Here is an 18,775-nt window from a genome sequence, read left to right on the forward strand (position 1 = left end):
CAGTTTTCAAAATGAATTGGTTATCTGTCACAAGTGACCAGTTAGGTTTGCTTTCTTTTTTCAGTATGATTATTGACTCATCAATTTAATATTTGAAATGCTTGAATCTATTTCATTTACTTTTCTCATTGATGCTCAAATATTCCTGTCTTTGTTCAGTGGGAGCATTTCAAGTTGGCTCCTGAGGCTTTTTGATAAGGCTTCAATAGTATTTGGTAGCATCTGTGCTTTCAGTCTAAGATATTCCAGCTCATCGTATATCTGTCTGCCTCATGTCTGGCATCAGCTGTTTCTCCACAGAGCTCGCTAAATCCTTTAAAGGAAAATCCTATTTAGGTTTCCCAGTCTAAGTACTAGAGATGGGCATTGCCACTGGTTTTGTTTTTGTTTCTAGACTTTACAGTGGTCTGATCTAGGTGATACTTTTTTTATTAAACAAAATCATTGTGGGTTCACACTGAAATTTCCAATTTAAATTCAGGGCTTTGGGATTTTAATTTAGCCTCACTTATCTATCTCATATCTCTTTCTTCTTTATCCTATGCTTTAAAAAAAATCTGTTTCCTACTTAGATCAGCAATTTATTGTTTAACCTCAATACACACAACAGAGTCCTGAAACACAACCAGAAGTGATGATTACTGGAAATAGTTTCAGAATTTTTAACATTATTTTTCATTTAATAATATTTCCCATGGCCATGTGTAGAGACGTTCCTTGTTCCTTTTTAGAGCTGCAGAGTACTCCATTGTGTTTATTCCACCAGTCCTCTGTCAGTGGAAAATTGGTGTGTTTCCATTTTGTTATTCAACTATTGCTTCAATGAACAGATCACTTTATATTTTTGCCAGTGTGTCCCTTGAACAGATTTTTTAGAAGTGAGATTGCAAATCACAAATGTAATTTTGCTGGATATTGCTAAATTTCCTGCATCATAGGGTTGTGATATTTATGTATTCCCAATGACCATTATATGACAGTGTCTGTTCCCCCACAGCCTGGCCCATAGACTGTCATCAAACTTTAGGATTTTTGCCATTCTAGTATGTGATAAGTAGTATCTGAATGTAGTATAAATATTTATTTCTCTTATTTTGGGCAATATTGAACAACTTTGGTTTAAGGCCTATTTGCATGTTTTTGTTCATGAGTCACCCAAATCTCTTGCCCATTTTTATCAGATTATTGGGCTTTTTTTTTATTTTTAGAAACTTGTTATCTATTAGGGATATTAAACCTTTGTTTATGCTATAGGTTGCAAATCTTTTTCTGACTTTATCATTTGTCTTTTTACATGTAATTGTGTGGGTTTTTTGCCATTTAAGAGGGTTTTCTTTTTCATTTTTATTTTATCAAATTTATTAACCTTATTCTTTATTGCATATGGATTTTCAGACATAGCTATGAAAGTATTTCCCACTTCCTTAGATTATGGAGGAACTCGATTATGTCTTTTTTTTCATTTTTAATCTCTAATCCATTTGAAATTTATTATGTGTGGTGAGAAGAAAGGATCTAATCTTATTTTTCATATGCCTATCAGGCTAACCCTACATCACTTATTCAAAAGTCCATCACATACAGTGGTTTGAAGTGCCACCCTTGTATGCTAAATTTCCATATTCAAATTGTTCCATTGATCTGTTTCACTCTTTGTTATTTAGAACCTAAGTCTGATGGCAATGGAAATTGGGAGTTTGTGATGCAATAAAACCCTTTAGACTTAAAATCTATTGTGTAAATACAGTTGACCCTTGAACAGCATAGCAGTTAGAGGCACCAATTCCCCCACAGTCAAAAATCTATGTGTAACTTTTGATTCACCCAAAACTTACTCCTAATAGCCTACTATTGACTGGAAGCCTTACTGATAACTCAGTCAATGTGTTATCATAACACGTATTTTGTATATGTATTTATACCATATTCTTACAATAAAGTAAGCAAGAGAAAAGAAAATGTTATTAAGAAAATCATAAGGAAGAGAAAATACATTTTACTGTAAGCTTACATCATCTGTTTACAAGATGAATCATCTGTCTTTCATTACCTACATCAATATTGTCTTATATGATATAAAACACTGTAGATGTTACATGTATTGTTAATACTAAACATCAAAAAAGATAATGTGAAAAGAAATTAATATTTATTTACAGGTATAATGATGCATGCATTGATAACAAGCAGCAATGTGATTGCTTTATTGTAGTTTAGTGTAATCAGTACAGTTACTTCATGGTAGCCTAGCTTACACAGGAATGAATCATTATAAAATTTCTATAGCACAGTGTTTCAGTCATATTCATAATTTAGTATTTGAAACATTGTTACATTTTTTTTTTAAAACCGTTTACCCATGATGATACACTATTACCCAGTTTCTCTAAGTACAAAAGGAAGGCATACTATATAGTATGTAATTCTTTGAAATCAAAGTTATAAAACAGTAAGAAAACTAACACACTTAACATGTTATAGTAAATATCACTCACCTCATCCCTATATAAGGGTAAGCTATTCACTCCCATGTAAGTCTTGCACACAATGCTCTGCATGACAAATACTTAGACAATGATGATAATGATGGTGACACAAAAAGCTTTCCATATCATTGTCTTACAGTTATTAGATTTTCACATGAAGACACACACATATACAACAGATAGGTTTACTAACTTTATGGCATCACATTTATTTACTGTTCATTGAGTGGAAGTGGATCATCATACAGGTTTTCATCCTCATCTTAGGCTGAGGAGGAGGAAGAGCTGAACCTGCTGTCTTGGGGATGGCAGAGATGGAGGAGGTGGAAGGGGAGTCGGAGAGGCAGGCGCACTCAGTGCAACTCTACAGATACACCTCATAATTTCTGTCTGACTTTCTTGCTTTTCCACTTCTCTAAAAATTCTTCCATATGGTACCAATCCTTTCACAGTTTGCTTTTTGCAGTGCCCATATTATAGAAGGATCCATGTCTTGAACAAATGGAACCCTTCTGCCAGAATGTCTAATGGCAATTTGTTTTCTGGCACTGCTTCTACATATGTCTTCTTCCTCACCTCTGGCTGTGGTTCAGAAGCACTCATGTCCATCAAGGTAATTCCTCTGGTGTGGTGTCTGTTAGTTCCTGAATTTCTTCAAGATCCGTATCTTGAAACCCTTCACCCTCCGTAACCTTTTTTACCATATCTATAATCTCTTTCATGACTGGCTCTGTCATGAATCCTATGAAATCATGCACAACATCTGGGCACAGTTTTCTTCAGCAGAATTTATTGTTTCAGACTTGATGGCTTTCATGTCTTTTTCTACAACAATGATGGCATCTTCAAAGGTATAATCATTTCAGGCTTTCATGATGTTCTCTCTTGGATCTCTTTTCCATAGAGTATTAATCCTTTCTATAGAGCACCATGTAAAATGAGCCTTGAAGGTCCTCATGATTCTCTGATCTAGAGGCTGGCTTAGAGATGTTGTGTTGAGGGGCAAGTAGACCACTTTAGTGCCTCCAGTGTTGAACTCATGGGGTTCTGAGTGGCCAAGAGCATTGTCTAATATCAAAAGAACTTGAAAAGAGAGTCCCTTACTGGCAAGGCACTTCCTGACTTCAGGGCCAAAGCATCAATGGAACCAATCCAGAAGAGGCCTGTTCTCATTGTCCAGGCCTTCATGTTATACAACCAAAAGACTGGCAGCTGGTGTTTTCCTTTTCCCTTCAAGGCTCAGGTGTTCACAGCTCTGTTGATAAGGGCAGTGCTGATCATAAAGCCAAATGCATTTGCACAAAGTATTAGAGGTAGCCTATCCCTTCCTACCTTAAATCTTGGTGCTTGCTTCTCTTCCTTAATAATAAATATCTTTTGTGGCATTTCCCCCCCCAGATTAGGCATTTTCTTCTGCATTAACAACCTGCTCAGGCCAATATCCTTTCTTGGTGATTTTCTTCATAGTGCCTGGGAACTCATCTTCTGCCTCTTGGTCAACAAAATCTACTTCTCCGGTTCTCTTAACATTTTTTAAGCCAAATCTTTTTCCAAGATTATCAAACCATTCTTTGCTGGCATTAAATTCCCCAAATTTAGATATTTTACCTTCCTTTGGTTTTACATTATACATATAATGACTTAGCTTTTTCTTTAATCATATTAGAATATATGGGCATATCTTTCTTACAGCAATCCTACACCCACATAAAAGCTGCACTTTCAGGACAAGATAAGAAGGTATTTTGCAAAAAGTGCAAGGTTTTTGCACCTGCTGGTGTAGCTGCAGCGACAGCATCATGAATTTCCTTTTCTTTGGTCCTTACAATGGATTCATTTATCTTGAATAGCAGGCATCTGCAGCTGCAGACCTCAATCTACAGTACTTATCAAGCAATTCAACTTTTTCTTGTAATGTCATAACTTTTCTCAGTTTCTTGGGAGCACTTCCAGCATCACTATTGGCATTTCATATGAGTCCCACAGTGTTATTCAAGGTTTACAATATTGCACTAAACATGATAAGAAATACATGAAAACTTCAAGAGATCACTTTTTATAACTATATGCAATTTACTGGAGATATGAACTGCTCGTGGGAGATGACTAGCATCACTGTGTTTTAAGTGAATACTCATCAATACCTAACCTCACCCCAATACAACAGGAGGTGGCTAGGAAACTGTTACAGTAGCACAGTATGTACCACAGTTAATCTCAAGCAGTTATGATTTAAAACTACATCCTTATGTTTGTTTGCATTTCTCTTGACTGCAAATGGTGCCTTGTACTGTCTATCAATGTTCAAGCATGTAAATTTTGATATATTTTAACTTTTTGTAACAGAATGGTGTACATTTTAAGGTAGCAAATGATAAAATAGACCAGTGTTTGTGTATCTTTTATGCATTCGTGACATGACTTTTTCTTAATCTTTATTTATATTTCTAGGCTACACAGTTCATCTGTGAGTTATTCCTAATTGCTGCCATTCTCCAAAAATGTTCCCAATATATATATATATATTTTAATTCATGTTAAAGTAGATCTGTGCAGTTCAGACCTGTGTTGTTGCGGGGCCAGCTGTAGTTCTTAGATTTAGTTACTTTGCTTCAATGAGGAAAATAAACTCACTCTTTTGCATGCAGCAAAGGGCATGTGTGTGACCCTAAGTAAAAAGCAATTTATAAAAGTAAATTATCTAAACTTTTCTTTAAGTATCTTAAGTTTGTGGGAAAGCAGCCTGATGTAATTAACACACGGGGTGAGGCCTGGGGTCAGGATCCTCCTGCCCCGAGGAGCTGCTTTGTGGCACGTTCTTAATTTTCTCCAGCCTTAGTTTCCTCACTTCTGAAATGGAGATAATAAAACCTCTCAGGGCTATGTGAGCCTAGAAACATCATGATCACCCAGCATAGAAGGGGCACTTGATGAGTGTTGGTTCTCTTCTCTCTCCCTCCAGGGGAAAAATGCATCTACCATTTTTACTAAAGGTTGTTTTCCAGCTACTCATGAAAATAAGACTAGCCTATTTTTCACTCTGCAAAGCTGCTCAAATAAAAGGGGCAGATGAAAAATCAGGGTTCTTCACTGTCCCAGTCACTCTGTAGTTGTTTTCTTCCCCAGACAGCAGGCTCTACTTTCAGAGTGAAAAAGGAAAGGTGGGTTCACAGCAGTCATAGGATTGTTGACTTCTGTGTAGCTGATGTAAGCCTGAAAGAGGGGAGAGTTCAGGAGAAGGTTTCTTATTTTCCTTTTCCCATTACAGTGTTGGTTTTGGTTCTTCCCAGTTCAAAAGAGGAATCTGGCTTAATAATACTTCACATCCAGAAATTTCCAGAAAGTCTCCTTCTCTTCACCCTGATAGCCCCTTCTTACCCTAAAGTTGAAAGATCTGTGTCTAGAAAGGACAATTATAATCCAAAACAGTTTGTTTCTGTCCAGAATAAAATGGGGATGAAGCATTTTGTCAGAAAATCAAGATCCTATATCCTATTTTCCTTTATTTAGCTAGTAATTTTCACAATTGTATACTTCAGAATATAATACATATAGCTATATTTAAGGAATTTGTTTTGAGAACATTTTTAAATCATTTTGTTATTTTCCTTTTCATGAATTATTGAAGCCCTGATGACTCTAATTCATAATTTTATTCCTTTTTAAATAAACCAACTGAAAGTAGTTCATGCAATTCAACATTTGATGTTAAGAATTTTTATATGAATATGAAAAGGTGCTACATAAATATGATTTGATTAGTTTTTAATGCAACACTGTCTAGATTATATTCACACAGCATTTAACAGTGTTTTCAAATGCATTGTTACTTAATCTTTGCAACAACATTGTGATATGTCAGTATTGTTAACCATAGTTTATAGTTGAAGAGACTGAGGCCCAAAGAAGTTCGATTTAAGTGCCCCAAGATCACACACCCAACTAAAGTTCTCCACTAAAAATTCTGATTTCAATCTAGTGTTCCTACCACAGTGCTACAACTGAACTAAATTCATAATCAGCAAGAGCACTAGTTTAGATGTGCATATTAAATTTTCCATATTTAACATCACATCAGATTTTCCATTGAATGGATCTTATGCTTCATTGCTTTGTAATCTTCCAACCTAATTTAATTTTCTTAATTAACATGAATAGTTAACTAGTCCTTTGGTATGTCAAATGAGAACTGTTTAAACAATTATGGAATAATATTCTGGTAATGAAACTTCTAGAGGATCAGTTCTCAAAAAGTAAAGAAAAATATGGAAAAAATATCACTGTTAATTAAGAAAGAACTTAGGGCTAAGGTCTGGTTTTGTTTTCCAGGTGGCGTTACATGCTTGTGGAGTGGCAACAGACATGGTGATTGAGCACTGCATCAAAACACGGGCTTCCTTTGTGACATGCCCTTGCTGTTATGGTTTCATTCAGAACACCTCAAAGTTTAATTTTCCAAAAAGGTGAAATGTAGTGTTCTACTTAGGCACCAATATGGGGATTAAATCAATGCACAAAAATCATTTGAGATAAAGTTACAATGAAATTTCACTTTTGTGCTCATTTCTTCTTTCCATAATGGCAAGTATTGTTTATGTTATATAAGGAAGAAAGGGTCTCTGCTATGATTGCCCTTGATTTTTTTCTCCTGGATCCAACTTCTGCTGAAATTTAGAAACAAGTCAGTCTAGGAGTCAGCTGACTAGAAGTCTGACATCTTCAGCACTTTCCTGTGAAGTCAGAAATCCAAGTATAACTTTTGACTCTTGTAGGGAAAAGGGAAGTTCCTATGGCCAGGATCCTCACCTGACCCTGAATTTATTGATGATGTAATTGGCCTACTACTAGGCTACTCCTTCCACACCCGTAGGCAATAAGCTATTATTGACTGAGTCATTATATAAAGAGCTCTGCCCAATGCTCTGGATGGAGGCAGAGAAGGAGGTGGATTATGGACCTGCAGACTATTAGATACAGGCTTGATTCTAGTGCTTGACCTACCAGTGTGAGAATAAAGCCAGGTATAAACCCTTTTATCCCAAGAATGTACCATTATCATTTCTCAGTCTCACCTAATCGTAGTGAACCTGCCTGGGGCTGAAACCCTCAGGTGAGACAACTCCCCAAAACTTAACTGCTAATCACTTCCTGTTGATGGAAGCCTTACCTATAACATAGTCAATTAGCACATCACATATTTTGCATGTTATATTATATATTGCATTCTTACAATAAAGCTAGAGAAAAAACATTAATAAAATCACGAGGAAAAATAAAACACATTTACAATACTGCATAGTATTTTTTTTAAAAACCCACATATAAGTGGACTACATAGTTCAGACCTATGTTGTTCAAGGGTCAACTGGATTTCTACATGGAAATCACCACCTATCAGAGGCAGAAGAGTGTACTGGTTAAGTGCTTAAGTGGAAGAACTCCCCCTAGGTGCAAATAATGTCTCCTTATCCTTTTACAAATTGTTTCACATCAGGCAGTTTAAAGTCTTTTTGCCTTTATTTTCTCATCTACAAAATGGGGATTTTAATCATAATTACCTCAAAGTTTTTGTGTGAATTGAATGATACACATTATATACTTAGAAGCAGCATAGATTAAGCACTCAATAAATGTGAGTTACAGTTGCAGCGAGCACTCAATAAATGTGAGCTACAGTAATCACTGTCATATTTTTCAGTACTGCCTATGGGTGATAATGATTAATCAGCAAGTTTGACGGCCTTTTCACAGTGCTTCTCATCCCACATCAAAGAGGGAAACATTTTCATTCCCACTCTAACTCAACCTAGTGGAGGGCCACTCTTGGCGTTCATGACATTTTACTCTCTGATGCATAGTTACTGGGAATCATGCTGATCATTTTAATGACAGAATAGATTCAATGTGTTAACTCTGGCAAGTCTACCCTAGAATGTTTCACAAAAGACTTGTCGATAATTTCCATCATTGCTTTTAAAAAATGTTAGAACTTTTCCATTAGAATTTATACTTAGAGGCTTCTATCTTAAGTAATTTAAAAGTAACAAAGTACAAATAATAGTCTTTTTCTTTGCCTCTAATTGTTTCATTCTTTACTGCAGTTTGCAACTAGTTTTAGAGAAAACCAAAGAAACTATGGAAAAGCAAAAAAAATATATAATTTGAGACTTATTTCAGTAGTTGAAATTTTATTTTATTTTAAATATAGACAGATAAATGTATATTTTTACAACCCATCAAGAAATTTGTAAGTCTAGCTCTATAAAGGTCCTCACAAATGCCAGTTTGAGTTGTTCAGCCTGCAGTCTCAGTTAACTGATTTTTAAGTCTCAATTAAGTGTCTGTCACCCTTGTCACATCTCTGCAGATTTACTAACACTTTCCCCCCTTGGCATCGGAGGACCACTCTCGGGTCACTATCACCCAGCCCTAATTACCTAAGGGCCAGCCATCAGACTAAGGACAGCCCCTAGCCCACTGACATCAAACTAGCCAATCCTAAGCTTGCTCATCCTGCCTTGACATTCCTTCCCACAGAATCCATAATAAAGCCTCTTGCTAATGTTTTCCTGACTCCCTCTGCCTCCTAAATTACCATGTACTTCTCCCCAGGGCCCCATGTGGCATGGGGTGCCCCCTCCTCTTGGGAACTATGAATAACTATCTTTTCAGTGGCAATCTCCTGATCTTTTGCTCTAACCACACCTAAATTACAATAAAACATGCATTTAAAAATCCCTAGAGCTATGTGCACCCATGGGGGGAAGAAAAAAATGGTTGTGCTTCTCTAACAGTGTGAACAATCTTTGAAAGAAATTCTTTAAAATTAATAGCATATGATGGTATGCTTTTGTCTTTTATAGAGACATTTCAAACTAGCATAATTTTTAGTTCAGGATAACATAATGTTTATTCTTCAGATAGAAATACCTGTTTTTGTTTATAATCTAGTTGCTTCAAAACTTAGAATCTTTGGTATTTAAATGATAACTAATTCCTTTTTCTTTTCCATTTCAGTGAACAATTCAAGAAAACTTTATCATATAAGGTAAACTTACAAAGATCTAGATGTCTTTTTATATTTTTAATCCCTTCTTTATATATTTCCTTTCAAATTCTAATGGGCTATATGATCTATGGTTATGTTTAAATTACTCATCAACATCTAATATGGATTTTTTTTTTCAAATCAAGATTGATCTTCAAGTAGTTCACAAGGTTTGTGAAGAGTCTAAGAGTTTACCCTACTTGCAAGCTAACAAGTTAGCCTGCCATAATTTCATGGATTTAGGAAATCTAGAAGATAGGAGACTCCTAAATCAGAGACAAAGACAGGTTATTACTCACAGCATTAGAAGTAGCCAGACTATCATCCTTTTCTCACTGACTCACTGAGGCCCAGTTCCCACAGGGCAGCACAGAAAGGGCCAGGTGCCTCCTACATACACAGTGAGTTGCATCATAAGACAGGTAACCTGAGCTTAGGAGACCCAAATGTTTTTAAGATTTAATCTTTAAGCAAGCAAGCCTACCCTTCAATCCAGAGGAGTACAGTAAGTATTGTCTGCAAAATATATATTTTCCAAGGCTGCTCACTATACAGACATCTTTAAAAAGATAATTTGGAACACAGGCAAATTTTTCTTTAAGAGGTCAAAATAAATATTGTAGGTTTTGCCGGCCACTTACAAATCTCCCATTTATCCTACATTGTCCTTGTCGTTTTTGTTGTTTTGTTATTGTCAGTTTACAATCCTTTTAAAATGGCAAAACCATTTTTAATTTGAGAGCTTTTTGCAACAGGTCATAGGCTGGATTTGGCCTGTGGACCATGGTTTGCCAACCCCTAGGGTCTGGAACAAAGGCAGTGCCATCCCACAAACACATGGAGAAACTCAGGAGACCCATAGAGAATTGTCTCGCAACAGTAGTTAGAACATCACATAGCTTTGGGTCTCCAATCTAAGCAAAACATTTTCCACCTTTCTGAACATCACAACTAACTAACTGGTCAGTAACATGACATAATGCAATCTAACAAATAATATTAGAGATAAGTTCATAAATAATCCCATTAAAAGTAGATAAATTAGTTTGGACTCTTAGCTCAGTTACTTTTACTTCTTACACAGACTCACTAAAAATATATAGCCTCATTTTGTATACCAGCTGCTGCCTTTTAAGAATTTCACCTTCTCTATTCAACAGTGAAATAGTGAGGTATAGTGGCCTAAAAAAGTTCATTTCTACCACCTCGACACCTGTAACTCCTTCACCTCTACTTCATGACTCTTACACACCTACCCCCTGTCCCCACCCCACCTCCTGCCCTCACCTCCCACTCCTCAGTGCCCTCCCAAGCCCCCATCACAGTGCACAGATCCCCATGAAAAGGAGAGATCTGTAGGGTTCACACTTTTAACCAGAACCAACTTTCTGGTTTTAAAGTTTTGCCTACTGGTGTCTTGCCAGTGGGTTTCAGCTCCGAGCAAGTTCACTATGGATCCAATGTGACCAAAGATATGACAGAAGAATGTTCTTGGGGTGAAAGGGTTATACCTAACTTTATTTCCATGGTGGCAGGTCAATCACTAAAATACTAATCGCTCAGAGCAAGTCTGCATGCAGCAAGCGGGTCTCTGCCTCTGGGCCTCTGTCCTCGGCGCTGCCACCACTCCAGCCTCTCTCTGCTCTCCTGCAGCCTTGCAGCCCTGCCACCATGTTGTACCCAGAGCACTGGGCGGAGCTCTTTACATAGAGTCAACAGCTATGTATTGCCCACAGGTGTGCAGTGAGCTAGTCAAGCAGGGCCAGGTGAGAATCCTGGCCACAGGAACTCTCATTTTATCCACAACTGGATTTAAGGTTTTCATATCCTAGAGAACTATGATATTTTGGGGGAAGCATTAGGATCCCAGGAGCTTTGTTTTCATAAGACTCAAAACATCTCACCTTTCTCTCACAAGGCCTTGCCAATAAGGTAGAAAATAAGTTGAAAAATAAACTGAAACTAGGCCTCTGTTTCTAATCCCTCCTAGAAGGATGCTAGGTAAAGCCACCTCTGAGAGGATAAATGGAGAAAACCTAGGATGGTGAGGAGGAAGTATAACACAGTTTCACTGGCTAGGAAGAAAAAATGTCAAAAGAGCAGAAAGAGCCAAGGTCCCCAGGATCTGCCAGCAGACAACTCCCTGGTTCCCCAGTTCATCTTTATTTCTTCTTTCTCACACACCCTCAAAAAACTGCTTGGCTGCCAGCCCTTTTCAGAGTCTCAGGTAAAATGCTCTGTAGAGAAGTCAGAGCTTCTTGGATATTGTGGCAAGTTGATACCTCAGTCCTTCTTAACATGATGGGTGGGCTGGCAGGCAGAACTAAATGGTCTTAATGCCAGACATCTTGAGAGTAACCTTAGAAGCATTTTTCTCCACCATTTAATTTAGTCAACAAATCTTTGCTGAGTAGTTACTCTGTGGCTTCCCCTTCCAGATGTTAACTTCCACTGAGGAGAACACATACACAAATAATTTCCAATGTAGTAAGGTGAGACTTAAGGACAACTTCATGTGAAGTTGTGATTGCCTCGATGTTACCTTTATTTAAAGTGAATCTTAATTTTCAAACACCGTGATGACAAAGTACAGGCTTTTTCTTACTTTTCTTCAAATTATATAATTCTAAATTCCTCTTCTGCCCCTTTGTGGGTAGCAGTTCATGTGTGCATAATAAATTATTCACTTGAACCATTTTATTAGTATCCGACACACTCATTGGCACTGATTTTTATATTGAGCATTAAAGTGGGTTTTTTAGTACATAAAAGTTGAAACAAAGTTAACCCTTCAAAAAGAGCCAGCGTCCCACAATCACTGCAACTCCCTTGTTTAAAAAGGGAAGCCCGAATTGACAAAAGACTGAGGGGATGAGAGATCGTTCCGAGTTCAACGCACTTGCCGAGCTGACAGATGGGATCACCGACACGCTGGGCCGCTGCAGCTGCTCTGCACGCACAGTTGTCTCGGGAGCACTGCCCTCATCTCGACCCCAACTAATCACTCACCTTTGGCTCCTTGCAGATTATAGAGTGCTGTGCAGACTCATCTGCTCTCTGTCCCGTGAAAGCCTTCTTCTTGTTTCATTAATGCAATCCTCCCTAAGATTGTTAAGCAGAAGCAATAATCTCCCTCCCATTCCCTCAGGTCCTCTTTATGCCTTGTCTTAAAGCAGAAATAGATACCCTTCCTGCAGCCTTCTGGAGTGAGCGGGTGAGCCAGCCTCCTCTCCTCCAAAGGGACGGAGGGAAGAGTCGGGAAGAGTGAAGGCGTGGCCAGCGCTCTGCTGAGCCTCCCGGAGAACTGCAGAAGCAGCAAAAGGGGGCTGGCTCTTCACAGTGCTTGCTTTTCTTCCCGCTGTAGGAAGAAAGGCCACTTAGAATGTCTTCTTGGAGCCATGTTCCTGAGATTCTTACTTTATTAAAGGAAAAATACAAGTGAATTTTAGGTGTTTTAGTTAAGCACATTATAGTCACAAAGTATAACCATATTTCAGCTAAAAGCGACTGTTTTAATGGCCCTAAGGATCTCCTGTGCATCAGTTCTTCAGAACATCTGAAGAGCAGTCTACTTGAAGGGAAAAAAGTTACCGAGTACCATTTCCTAAAAATTTGCTTCTTTCAAGGATATTATTTGTGTAGCATTTTATTCAGTTAAACAATGTAAGGCTCCAGAAAAATGTAGTTATTAAAAATTTTTATAACTTTGAAGATTAAAATAAACCCACATTTTATTACTTTTTTTTTTTTTAGGAACACATGATTCTTTGCAGATTCGCAGATCAGACAGCTGTCCAGCTTCCACCCCAACGAAGGCTTATAGGTACGTGTTGTCCCAGAGCAGCTGCTGAGTAGATTATGTACAATATGCCTAGAAATGCATGGACCCGAGTCTATCTGGGAAAAATTGATCATTTACCAACAAGAAACTAAAGTTTGTTTTTCCCAGAAAACTTAATCCATATTGAAAGGGGCTTTGTAAATATAATAATATTTTATCCCATTTTTGTGAACATTAATACTTTTATATACATTTTCAATGTACAAACATTGAACAGAATTATTATGTTAAATCTTTCTTACTGTTACAAACTGAAGGATCTATCAAAAGCCACAGAAGAAATAATATAGATAAACCAACTATGCATGCCAAAATTGATGCATGAAAATTATAGAAACAAAGATGATGTTTTCTTTCTCTTATAAAAGGAAAAAAATACTTTTATATTATTAATCATAGACCAATTTATTCAACATTTGTAATATTAAACATTCCTTAAGTTGGAAGACCTACAATAGCATTTCAAGTTTAAGTAATGAATTTTTCTAAGACTTTGCTTGAGATACAGAAATCACATTAAGCAGGTTAATTACAGCTAACAGCTAATTGCACATTTAAACACTGAGCTAGAAGTCCACTACCCATTTTCTCAGTTAATTCTTATAAAAATACTTAGGGGGTGCCTCACCTAAGGGGGATAGCCCCTGGGGAAGTTCACTCAGGATTCAGTGAGACTCATTAACAATGGATCATTGCAGGTAAAAGCCTTTATACAAAGCTTTACTCTCATGATGGCAGGTCAAGTGCAGGAATCACATCTGCCTCTGGCAAGTCAGCAGTCCTCTTGGTCTGTGCCTCTGGGCAGAGCACTGGGCAGAGCTCTTTATAGAGTAATACTGACAATAATGGTTCATTGCCTATGGCTGTAACTACTAGCTAGCAGTAGGCCAATTACATCATCAAGTAGTTTAGGGCCAGGTGAGGATCCTGGCCATAGGAACTTCCATTTTCCCTACAAGGGGTATGTATTATTTACATTCTACAGATAAGAGAACTGGGACGAAGGCTTATCCAGGTTCCTTCAGCTGGTAGATGAAGGATCCACATTAAGAACCCAAATTATTTGATTCTAGACATGAAGCTCTTATTCACTTTTGCACTGCCCCCAGTGATGGAGTCACATTACTGGGAGGCTAGGTTACAAAATTAGGGCTTACGATGATTGAGTGGAGTCAAAAATAATCTTTAAAATTATTTAGAAAAGTGCCACATTGGAGACTATATGTTACACTAAACACAGATTGCTGTTTCTTTGGCTGACCACCAGATACAGTAATTCACTTGCATTCAGGGACCATGTTGTTTGAGAAATAGTTATATTAAAATTCTAAAGTCAAAATCAGCATAGCAAGATATTCACAGTTGGGGAGGCATTTGAGACCTGAGGCTGAAGATCAAGTGATTTCCTTCTTTATCGCACTCTAGGGCATGACTATGTGAAAAGAGCGTGCTCTTTCCCACATGCAGCCTCTCTCTTTCCCTCTCTTTCGTTCTTCCTCCTCCTTTTCCCAACCCCAGCACTTTGAGTTAGTTGAATGTATATTCAAATGTTGAGGAAAATTTTTATTGAGGTATAATTTATATGTATATATGAATATGTGTATATATATGTATGTACATATCTAGATACAGATATAGATATAAAATTGCACTTGATATAACCCTACTAGACTCAATGACGACATACTTGGTACAGTACATGGGTGTGTACATGGTTGATGTTTTAAGCATCAGGGAGTGTCTGGAAGGGAAATCCTGAGAGTTGAGGAAGAGGAGCATTTGGCATAATCACTGGCATGAAGGGAGGAAAAGTCAAGTTCAAAGTCATGGATTCCATCAAATGCCTACCTCTACCGTTTGCACAGGCCATACTTCTGTTCTGTGAACATTTGAGAATGCTACCCAGGCCCCAAAGGTAGAGTACCAAAAACTGAATTTCAGTTGTCAAGACATTTCTTCAACATGTGAAAACATGAGATTCTTCTACATAATGCAAAAGGAAAAATTGACTGGGAGCAAAGCCAAGGGAAAATGAGCTGCAATGTAAACCCAGGGTGGGTACTGAAGGAATGTAGAGCATCCCATTCTGACAGAGAACGCTTCATTTTAAATTGTAAAGGAGATGGATTGAGGGGACATTTACAGATGTCTTAAAGGAAAAACAATATTTTAAGGAAAAAAAAGAATGTCAGTCATACAGCTGTTGGTGAATAGGGGGTGATGTAGCCTAAATGGAATTCTAGACATCTCTTTTTTATATCATTTCTAACACAGTTCATCTCTTTTGGCATGGGGACTTTTAAGGAAAATGTACAAAATAAACATTTTGAATCTGAATCCCTCATTGCCGATTCTTACCTACTGATTTCACCTTGCAATGTTTTTCTGTGAGGGTTCTTCTGTCTTCCAAAGAAGAACTTCTCTATTTCACTTATCTGAATTCACTGCTGGTGTTTTAGTTTAGCAGTTTCTGCTGACATTAAAAATAAATAATTTTAAAGTAATGCTTAGTCATTATTAAAATTAGAGGAAAAAAATGTAATAAAGTTCTGCATAGTCAGTAACCTTTTCCCAATTTTATACTGAATTTAGAGAAATTGAAAATGTAAAAGTAAGACATTGTTTTGAATATATTAAACCCCAAATCATTTATTTTCCTGAGCTACTTTTAAAGTAGTTTATATCCGCCAAAGGACACAAATTAACTGCTTTGCTTGCCACTCAGGTTTCCTCTTTTGTTTTCCAAAGATTACAAAGACAATTGAATACCATGATTTTATGCGGATGCAGGGTTTCTGGAAAGTAAGAGTATATTACACCCAACATTATACATCCACTTGAAATCATCAGTGTACCTCTGAGAATTCCAGGTGCAAAATGTAACATGTCTTTCAGGCATGTTACATTTTGTTAGCATGATACTTAAAATATTCTTAAAGAGAGATGTTATTCTTTTCACAATATCACAGGTAATGTATTTTCATAAGGAATGCAGAAACAAGGTATTTAAATGGATTTTTAATCATAATGGGAAATAGAATCTGTAGCTCTTATTTGAAATTTATTTATAAATACATTTTAAAAGGTTAACATACTTTAAATTATTAGCAGAAACAAATATGTGAAATGCCCTGTATTTGTAATTGTCTTCTCTCCATACTGATCAAGAATTAAATTGAAAGAGACTTGGGGGCAAACAGCATCTCCATATACTCACAGATTTTGTCACTCTATAGAGACCCTTAAGCACATTGATAATGCACTGGTAACTCTGGAGTATCTCATGATACCATTTTACTGTATTTCAGGAAAACAGTGCATGTGCCTGGTGGATCTCGATCGAGCAAAAGCTGCAGAAGAACATGGCTACTCCGTTCAGGTGATATCCATGGAGCCTGAGAGCTGCTCTCCCAAAAACAACATGATCGTGGGAGTCCCTGTTTAGAACGAGATGCTCACATGGATGTTTTTGCCTTCCGTCTTCATGATGACAGCCCAGTGGCATTCAGGAGGTTCTTGGCATAACTAGGAGACAACATTAGCCATCTTGAACCTATTGTGCTCAGGAAGGAAAGCAGCAGGAAAGTCTGGGAAGAAAGGCTGCCTGCAAAGCATCAAAATACTCTTATAATGTGTGATTTAAGGACCACTGGTTTTCATGACGAGAATCCCCTGAAGTCTCACTGCCAACAGAATAGTACTCATTAGTGGGGGTTCCGTCACTGGAATAGCAATTTCCTTCTCGGTTCACAGCTTTTCTAATCTTGCCAATGTGATGTTCAATTCAAAATGATGAATTGAAGTCTTTATAGTCATCTAGATATTGAAGTGGAACCAAAACTAGACTCAGTGGGGTTTGTTTGTATTTTTAACAATTGTACTTTTCTATGATTTCTTTTAAATCTAGTCAGCTAATTACAGTATGGTTAAATGTTTAAGCTGGGATGAGTTAGACTTAGATATCATTTCATATACTTCTTTTAATATATTTCCCATAAATTAGCAAATGAGATCATTTTACATGAAGACATTATGAAATAATTGCGGTAAATTTCTCATTATGGGAACATATAATTTGGACATAAATTCTAACTAATCAACAAACACATTGATTAGTTCATTCAAGTCTATAAGTAATCTTTGGTGATTCATTGTTTTCAAGACCCTGGCCTAGATTATTCTAAGGATACAACGATGAGTTGTAAGAGACACAATGCCTTGCCTATGGATCATTTAGAAGATGATGCCTTTCCTAGTCTAAATCATCTAGAAGAAAATGATTAGTGAACTAGTTAAGTTCTTTATATCATAATACAAAACAGGATTTGTTTCTCATATATCAATCATATTTTTTATTTACTTTTTTTCTTAAAACTTATGGAATATAAATGGGATGCAGGCATATAGGGTAGAGAAATTCATTTGAATAGTTCTCCCTGCCCAAATTCTTATCCTGTACATTCTCCTTATTCCACAAGCCAAAGTTCTTAGACTGATGGCATGTCCTTTCTCACATTATTTAATTTCTACATGCTAATTATTTAGCTGCTAGTTATTTAACTTTTACATGTCCTAGGTTCTTCTACTTGAGATGAAATTTTATTTTCATCAATTTTGATGTTTTCAACCCCTGAATAACACATACTATGAGGAGAAAGGACTTTAATAAATACCTCTTTTATCACTTTAATCCTAAATTACAGGAATAATTCATGGAGGGTAGGAAGTTTGAACTCTTATTTTCTGGGATAGAATTTAAGAAAAGAATGAACCATCAACCCTGAGTATCTTAGTCATTTGTGCCTATAGACACACCATCCTCTTATCCTAAGCTATGTTTTTTAATTGAGGTATAATTTATAGACAATAAAATAACAGATTTTTAAGTATTCAGTTTGAGAAGTTTTGACAACTGTATACACTGATGCAGCCATCACCAGACAAAAGATATTTGCATCAGCCCATAGAGTGCCCTCATGTGCCCTTTTGTTAATTTCCCACACCTCAAAGACAACCACTTACCTACATTTGTTTTGCCTATTATTGTCCTTCATACAAATGAGGTGATTCAGCATGTAGTCTTTTGTGTCTGACATCTTTTGCTCAACATAGTATATTTTTTGAGAAATACCCATTTACTATGTGTATCAATAGTTTTTTCTTATTCCCAAGTAATATTCCATTAATAAAACACATCAAATCTGTTTATCCATTCTCCTGTGGTATTTGGATTGTTTCCACTTCCAGGATACTACAAATAAGGCCTATGGATATTCTTGTTCAAGTTTTTTTGTAGACATATGTTTTCATTTTCTCTTGGATAAATGCCTAGTAATAAAATTGCTAAGTCATTGAATAAATGAATGTCAGTTGCCAAACAATTTCCCAAAGTGGTTGTAC

At 36.8% G+C, this 18,775-nt stretch overlaps 1 protein-coding gene across 2 annotated transcripts in view; it reads left to right on the forward strand.

Annotated features, from left to right (window-relative positions):
* GSTCD (glutathione S-transferase C-terminal domain containing) overlaps nt 1-18,482 on the forward strand; it is a 145,000-nt gene extending 126,518 nt beyond the window's left edge. For both annotated transcript variants that reach the window (XM_057502501.1, XM_057502500.1), the window contains exons 9-12: nt 6,816-6,949; nt 9,504-9,534; nt 13,288-13,357; nt 16,684-18,482. In XM_057502501.1, coding sequence (XP_057358484.1) covers nt 6,816-6,949; nt 9,504-9,534; nt 13,288-13,357; nt 16,684-16,820 — 372 coding nt within the window. In that variant the 3' untranslated portion in view covers nt 16,821-18,482. The remainder of the gene's footprint in view (nt 1-6,815; nt 6,950-9,503; nt 9,535-13,287; nt 13,358-16,683) is intronic.
* The last annotated feature ends 293 nt before the right edge of the window (nt 18,483-18,775 follow it).

This window comes from Manis pentadactyla, chromosome 5 (genome assembly GCF_030020395.1).
Source record: "Manis pentadactyla isolate mManPen7 chromosome 5, mManPen7.hap1, whole genome shotgun sequence".
Lineage (NCBI taxonomy): Eukaryota > Metazoa > Chordata > Mammalia > Pholidota > Manidae > Manis > Manis pentadactyla.